Here is a 7,993-nt window from a genome sequence, read left to right as displayed (position 1 = left end):
CACCATCATCCATATATCTGGTCTAACATCATAACCCTACACAACATTCCAAATGTCTTATCAATAAGGACATGTTGCATCATGTATGCCCAAAGTAGGTAGTTGTCACCATCTAGTTTGTCCTCAATAGACAACATCGAAAAACGTGTGACTGTACTTGATGCAAGAATTGCATGTATTGAAGAAAAACTACACAAAAACAACATGTGATATATAGCATACCCACAAGAGACTACAAAGTGATGTTTCTTTAAGTTCTTGTTTTCCTCTTTTCTCCCATTTGAGACCTTTCCACTAGAAAATATATACTCTTGTCATGAACTGCATGTGTGGCATACCCTACTCATGAGGTACGCAAAAAACACGATTTTGGGGGACCTTCTTTATTTTTTCGTTTTGTCCCTGCCAAATTGTTACCTCGCTAGTTAGCTTTTGTGTAATGTTTTTGTGTTGTTGGATTGATCAGAAAGCCAAATGTTTGAGGTCTCACACAACCTTTTTTGCTCCTCTGGTATCAATATCCCAATACTCGAGGCAACAAAACCTTTATCCACACCACTGTATTTTTGCAAGTGTTTTTAATTTGTCTAGTAGTAAGGTTGGATTTCAATGTGGGAATTGATATTTCTTCCCTCTTGTCAATACTTTCACCTGACATGGTCGCAAGCAACGGCAAGACAAGTTGAATAGCATGTGATTTTTTTGAACCTATGTAGCCCTGTCTTTAATTTGAAAAAGCCACATAACCTCAAAGCTAGTCTACTTGCCCCTCCCCCCAGGCTAGCCCTGTGGCCCAAATCCCCCTTTTGTTCTCAACACCTTCTTGCTCAACATAATTCTATCATGGCAACAACATGGTAGAAGCACATAAGATATGGTTGTCTCACTCACAGGACATGCAAGATATTTGTTGGCTTGTGTGCTTATGACACGAGAGAGAGAGAGAGAGAGAGAGAGAGAGAGAGAGAGAGAGAGAGAGAGAGAGAGAGAGAGAGAGAGAATGAGTTAGTTGACATCTCTAAAAGGCCAAGATGCCCACGAGACAAAACCATAGATCAGAAAGGAAATCTCCAAGGGGGGGGAGGGGGGCGGTGCAGCCAATAGGTATTCTTCCTCCAGTTTGTGTTTTGTCCACCTTAAGAGGTAGACAAAAAAATATTTGAAATATAACAAAGATAAATATACTCACACTCTATCTTGAGTAATTTGGGGGCTTTGAGTAGATTTGTTTGTGGAAATTTCGGCTCCCCATTAATTGTCATCCACTTGCCATCATTTTGAAATTGGTACACATGAGTCAAAAAAATCTATAACTGGCTTTCTTCCAGCATGCCACTTCTTGCCTAATCGTGCTAAACGTGTAATCTCAAAATCCAGCTTTTCCTCATAGGATTGAAGTTTGAGAGGTAGATCAATTACTTTGATCCCAAATCTCAATCCCCTTGCCATATGTTAGCTCCATAATGTATTTATGCTCTGATGATTGTGTCTGGAGCTTTAAATTCTTAACACGCTTGAAATTGATGAAGTTATGAGTGGAACCCATGTCAAACAAGCCCTTAGCTTGCTTTCCTCCACAGATCCATTCATGAAAATAAGTGTACTATTTGAGAATTGACATCTCTTATGTGCACATGGAGACAAGTACACATATGGCAAACACTTGGCACTTTCTTTCTTATTTATCCTCATCTTCCTCACTTAGAGAATTTAACACCATGTCAGCTGCCACTATGGATTTCTTGGGGCAATCTTTGAATTAATATTTGTCCAAACATCCATAGCATAGGCCTTCCTACACGACTTTTTTCCTTTGATGTGGGTCAACATAAAATGATCAAATGCTCTCTCTACCATAGGAGAAACTTTCCTTTTAATGTTTGAGTGAGTTTTCTTTTTCTTTTTTTTGAGGGGCGGGGGTCAAATGAGCTGCCTCCACCCTTCGAAGCATCTCCTTGCTCCAACAAGTGGGGTTGAAGGAAGACAGTTCATTGGGCTGGAGCTTAACTTGCATGTGACCATGAGTTCATTTCCGAAGCAAATACCATGGCTGATGAGCCTACTTATATAGCAGCGGTAGGCCTTCAAATTTCAACCCTTTCCGCATCTCTCACTCTCAAAAGTTCTTCTTGGCAGTCCACATCGTCTCTCTTATCTCACGTTGTTTTCATCTCTCTAGAGGCCTCTCTCTCTCTCTCTCTCTCTCTCTCTCTCTCTCTCTCTCTCTCTCTCTCTCTGTGCACGTTTTCCCCGACACAAACTCAGGTCTCTTCCCCTCCCTCCTTCCCTCCCCTCGCCTGCTTGCAGGATGATATCGTGAACGCGCGACGTTTTGCTTTACGCGCATTGGCCCCATCTCTTCTCCTTTCTAGCAACACAACCCAGGTCCTTGCTGGACACACACCACTGTCTCTTTGCATCCTGTTGCCGCCCTGGTTCGCGTCTCATTAGCCTTTGCAGGCCATGGCCACAGGCTGCAGTGGCCATGGCCACGACGCTACTTGACACGGACGTTACTCTCACACACACGGAACACTGAAACCCCCCCCCCCCCCCCCCCCCCCCCCCCCCCCCCAAAAAAAAAAAAAAAAACAATTGCAAGCATTTAGGGTTTGCTATTGACTTTTGGTAATGAAGCTCGGTCCGTTTATTTTCTTTGGTCACTCATGCTGGAGCGCTTTGCTGGTGATTTGACTTCCAAGTAGTTTCAACTGATCTTTCGCTGCTCGAAGCAGCGAGCATTTTCATCATCGGACTGGTTTGATCGAGAACGACTAGTAAGCACAGAAAATTGCTTGCTCGGGCAGCTACACGTCTTGGAAGGATATGGACGCCGATGATGCGTTATTGGCGTTTCATTGTCTTTAACGACTAATTCCGCTACGTTCAGATTGCTATCTTCATTGTGATTCGTATTTACTTAGCCATGATGGTTTCTCCTCCTCGAAGCCCCCCATCCCGATCTCCACCACCTGCATCGTCACAAGCTCCACCGTCTCCAGAGGTGCTTTTGCAGCGCCTTGCAGAGCTTGAAGCTAACCATGCGTTTCTCCAATCAGAAATTTCCAAGCTCATGGAGTCACAGAAGGCTGAAGTTTCTCATGATGAAGCTTTGCATAGACATTGCTCTCATTGCTCTTCCTTGAATGATACAAGGCTCCAGTTCACTCAGAATCGCACTTCCTTTGCAGGAATATCTGTGCCAAACTCAGGAAGTAGGGGAAGCCATGTTGGACACAGTTCTTCTCCTTGCATAAGGTCATTAGGCAGTAACGAGTCGGCTTCGATGTCAGGCTCACACCTTGGTCGCACCCACACACATGGCAGTGGTTCACGATTTGCTCCATTTCCAGAGCAGCTGACAGAGCGACATTACATTAACATTTTGCAGTCCATGGGACAAGCAATTTACATCTTTAACCTTTCCGCAGAGGTGATCTACTGGTAACATGCCTTTGCGCTTTCTCAGAGAGAGCTCTGCATTATCTGACGCTCTCAAAAATGCAAAAGTTTTTCTAAAAGATTTTATCTTTGTGCAAGTGTGCATGCCTGATAACGGAATTCTTCTGTATTTGGAATCACTGTCTCAGGAACCGAATGGCAGAGCTGCTGTATGAGTACACAGAGGAAGAGGTTCTGGGATGCAATGTTCTTGAGTTGTTGGTACACAAAAAACATATTGATCTGGGTTGGAGGATCGTTTCGCGTCTGATGATGGGAGAGCATTGGAATGGTCAGTTCCCACTCATGAAGAAATCAGGGGAGTTATTTAATGCCTTTATAACAAACTCACCACTATATGATGAGAATGGTGTACAGGTTGGGGTCATTGCAGTGACGAATGACTCACGCCCATTTTCCAAGCCACTATCCATTCAGGGTGTTCAGCTTCCAGCTCCTGTTGATATCCAGGAGGTTGGTTCAAGTAATTCAACACAAACTCAATCGCAGCCACAATCACAAACACCACAGAATCCCTTTACATCTTCTTTGTCAAATCTGGTAAGGTAGTTCTGCAGCCTGCTACCAAGTAGAGAGCTGGGTATATATGTATAGTATGTCTATGTCCATGGACAAACTTTTCTTCTAGTAGTAACTTGTCTTCTCTCACAGGCATCGAAAGTGACATCTAAGGTGACTGCCAAAGTGTCATCTGCAAAGGTATCTTCGTCAAAGATGTTTTCACGTATGAGGATTGGTGAAAGTAATGTCGAACATGAGGGCGGAAGTGGGGGGAGCCAGGGCTCAGAAGCTAGGGCTTCAGAGCTGGTTGGCTTTGAAGAAAGAGATTGTAGTGATCAACCATCTACTGGTGCCTCTAATGTGAAACATCAGTCCTCACAAAATACTATCTCCCCACCATCTTCAGGCAAGCACGAAGAGGGAGATAGCCCTCAGGGGCAGGACAAGAAGGCAGCTGCTCTTACTTTTCTTAGCTCCAAGGCAGAGTCATGGATGGCAAAGAAAGGTCTTTTGAAGCCTGATCGAGGCAATGCGGATCCAAAGAAAGGACCCATATGGAGGTGGCCATTGACCGAGTTTCCTCAAGCAAAGGTTGAGTTGGGTAGCAGCCGACCCGGAAGCTCTGGGAAAATACCTAAAGCTGCTGCAGAAAGAGATGAAGGGGATCCAGAGCAAGAGGAACTTGATGAGGTCGTAAAAAGTGTAAAGCTGGATGTTACAGAGTCTCCTAGATCTTGGAACTGGGCGAGTGTCAGCAGCACTAGCAGCAACAGTAGCACAGCTAGCACAAATAGTGGTTATTTGCATAAATCAGAAGCGGAGGGTGATACCTTCGATTGTGAAATTGAATGGGAAAGTCTGACTGTTGCTGAACAAATTGGACAAGGTCGGCCGTATTCAAAGTTGCTTTGGTGTTTTTAACATCCTTTCCACAGCTACGATTCTTCACATACTTCTTGCATACATGTCTATACATCTTGCAGGCTCTTGTGGGACAGTCTATCGAGGTTTCTGGATTGGTTCAGTAAGACTACTGCTGCTATTTGTGTCCTCTGTTCTCTGTGAAGCCTAGACAAACATGTTGTGAAGGTATTGTACTTCTTGCTGAACAGGATGTCGCCATTAAAGTTTTTGCAGGGCAAGATTACACAATGGAGCTACTTGAGGATTTTAGGAAGGAGGTATATGAGGGCTTTCATTGAGTTATGCTTAGCTTTTGCTGACAATGCACTGCTATTGTCTGCAACGAATTGACCCGTGTTTGATCTTGCATTTGAAAAACAGGTTCTGATCATGAAGAGATTGAGGCACCCCAATGTGGTGCTTTTTATGGGAGCAGTCACTTCTCACCAGCATCTTTCAATCGTGACTGAATTTCTTCCAAGGTTCATTTGCATTTCATCCGAAGGTTATGTGCAAGGATTTTTCTTATTATTAAATTTTTTTATTTTCATTGCCTTCGAGTGATTGCGATATTGTCCTGTGATGATGATTTGTTCTGTCGTCAACCTCTTGACAACACCCTGACTGTTAATTTGTATCACAAGCAGAGGAAGTTTGTTCCGACTACTTCACCGAAACACTCCAGGTTTGGATTGGCGAAGGCGAGCTCGGATGGCTCTGGACATTGTAACTTTCTAGTGCCCTCTTTTTAAGCAAATGAATAACTTTTTTCTTTTTGCTCCTGTTTTCGTGCTGGTATTGCTTTCAATGATTGTGCTGGTTCTTTGTCAGGCCCGTGGAATGAATTATCTGCACCATTTGAACCCACCCATTGTTCATAGAGACCTCAAATCATCAAATCTTTTGGTCGACAAAAATTGGACTGTGAAAGTATGCTTATTGATGTATTTCTTAGGTTCTATTTTGGCAGGTGCCGACCTTGATTTTAGCTGTAATTAATTGATAGGTGGCTGATTTTGGCCTTTCAAGATTGAAGGATGGAACGTACTTGAAGACCACATCTGGAAGAGGCACAGTAAGAGTTCAATCTTTTTTTTATCATTGACTTCTGGTGTGTTTGCACTATGCCTTTTGTTGCGGGGGGCATCACCTATCATGACGTATGTACAGCAGTGCTATCCTGCATTTAAATTTTTGGTGCATGAGGTTTGAGAGAGAGCAAATCAAGAATGCAAGGAGCTTGTTTGGGTTGGATTTGTTTTTGAACAGTTCCATCTTAGTTCCTTATCTTGAGGTTTTATGTATAGCCGCAATGGATGGCACCCGAGGTGCTTCGCAATGAGCCTTCAAATGAGAAGTAAGCTTTATTTATGAAATATAGAAGCTAGAATGGTCCTCATGTTCCCAAAGCTTAAGAATTAGTGAATCTTTTTTTCAGGTCAGATGTGTTTAGTTTTGGGGTTATTTTATGGGAGCTAGCAACAGAACAAGTTCCTTGGACGAACTTGAACCCGATGCAGGTTTCTAATTGACTTGAGATTGTCTGTTAAGCCAATTAAATTGTTAACTATCATGGGTTGTTTGTAACTTGTTGTGTCATGGGATTTTTAGGTTGTGGGTGCTGTCGGGTTCATGGATCAGAGGCTAACTGTTCCAGAGGCGGTAGATTCAAACTGGGCTAGTTTGGTGAAAGACTGTTGGAACAGGTATTTGTTTGTGCACATTATTGTGTTTGTTTGTGCAGGATGATTGTGTGTGTGTGTGTGTGTGTGTTTGTGTATTCTGGTCTGTTCTAGCTTTCTGTAATAGCTTAGTGTGTGCATTATTTCAGTGACCCAAAGTTGAGGCCCAATTTTCAAGAGATCACAGATCGGTTAAAGGAAATTCTTAGACAGCTTTCAAGACTAGAAATGTAGTGCAGAGCGCCGTAAGCCAGGGTAGGCAGGCTGCAATGTTCTTGGAACAACTATCTCTGGGGCTCTATGGCCTTTTGTTGTAATCACATGGCATTTAGTTAACATTGGTAAATTCACAGATTGAAATTTTTTATTTGTAATTTTGTACCTTCTCAAACATTTCCTATTGCTACCTGCCTCTAAGAGCAAATGTAGGGTGACTGTCCCGCTCACATCTTGTGAAGTTTTGTATGAATATTCAGTCAAGTTGTCAATTCTTTTGGCTTGACCTTGTCATTAGTATCATAGTTAAAATGTCAATCAACAGAGATTAGGAAGAATGCATTGGACGATCGTTCGCACAGAACTTCCGCTTGGTGGGCTGATTGGGCGGTGTTCATAGATACAGAGGGGATATTCTTGGCATCCAGCTCAAAGGCTTGTTTGCTTGCTGAGATGAAGGATGCTTTGTGCCAGTGCCTGTTTAAAGCCTTTGGGAATGCAGGATTTCTAGTCTGCAGAGTAGAAGTGTTGAAGAGTTGTTCTTGGTTTGTGGCAAGGAGCCAGAATTTATGGTTTGTGCCTTTTTTACTTTAATTTGATGAATATGAATATTTAGACTGAGAGGGTATTCCGTGGCACATTGTTCAAAGAAGCATGGACAAAGAAGGGGGGGGGGGGGGGGGGGGGGGGGGGGGGATCAAGACAAGGGACCTTCAAGCTTATCCTTCGGAGGTAGAGTGATGCACTGATCTTAAAAGTGATAGGGCACATTTTGTGCAATGTGGCATTAGAAGGATTTGGAATCATAGTGATGCCTTTGGTATAAGCTTTTATTTGAGTTGAGTAATTGGAATTTAAGTACTTGCTCATGCAAAGTGAGTGCCTAGGAGAAACAAAAGAAGAGTGTCTAATGCAAGTGTTAATTATGGAACACTCTACATGCATACAAGAAAATTGTCAAGAAAATGAAGTTGATGGGTGCTTCAAGGCATGGCACAACACTTGAATTGAAGGAATTTATATGTTCGTCAACAACCAAGGACCAGAGCCTTTTCTTCCTACAATTCCTTCTCTTTGGATTTTCCCTTTATTTTCTCCATAGAGCATCTTGAGTTATTCCCCTTGAGTGGGAATAACTCAAAATCACTCACATAACATCAAAAGGTATATCAATAGCTTTCACTTTTCCAAGAAGGATTTCCAATGTAGAAGTTTCTCCACTCAAATCT

The 7,993-nt window shown here is 42.8% G+C and overlaps 1 protein-coding gene across 2 annotated transcripts; it reads left to right on the top strand.

Moving 5' to 3' along the window:
• Positions 1–2,669: 2,669 nt before the first annotated feature.
• Positions 2,670–7,047, top strand: LOC147440221 (uncharacterized). Of its 2 annotated transcripts, XM_086530004.1 has the most exons (13): positions 2,672–3,444; positions 3,591–4,002; positions 4,114–4,849; positions 4,947–4,987; positions 5,076–5,144; positions 5,248–5,348; positions 5,514–5,592; positions 5,698–5,796; positions 5,873–5,941; positions 6,174–6,223; positions 6,305–6,386; positions 6,478–6,572; positions 6,698–7,047. In XM_086530004.1, the coding sequence occupies exons 1-13, from the start codon at positions 2,927–2,929 to the stop codon at positions 6,780–6,782; spliced, it is 2,436 nt and encodes an 811-aa protein (XP_086386130.1). In that variant the 5' UTR covers positions 2,672–2,926; the 3' UTR covers positions 6,783–7,047. The 2 variants fall into 2 exon arrangements, 1 of the variants encoding a protein (XP_086386130.1); XR_015190365.1 differs by lacking the exons at positions 6,174–6,223; positions 6,305–6,386; positions 6,478–6,572; positions 6,698–7,047 and having other exon boundaries at positions 2,670–3,444; positions 5,248–5,371.
• The last annotated feature ends 946 nt before the right edge of the window (positions 7,048–7,993 follow it).

The sequence above is a fragment of the Adiantum capillus-veneris genome, chromosome 15, assembly GCF_014529385.1.
Source record: "Adiantum capillus-veneris isolate H3 chromosome 15, ASM1452938v2, whole genome shotgun sequence".
Lineage (NCBI taxonomy): Eukaryota > Viridiplantae > Streptophyta > Polypodiopsida > Polypodiales > Pteridaceae > Adiantum > Adiantum capillus-veneris.
Note: the sequence above shows the minus strand (reverse complement) of the source record. Positions and strands in the feature narration are given on the sequence as shown.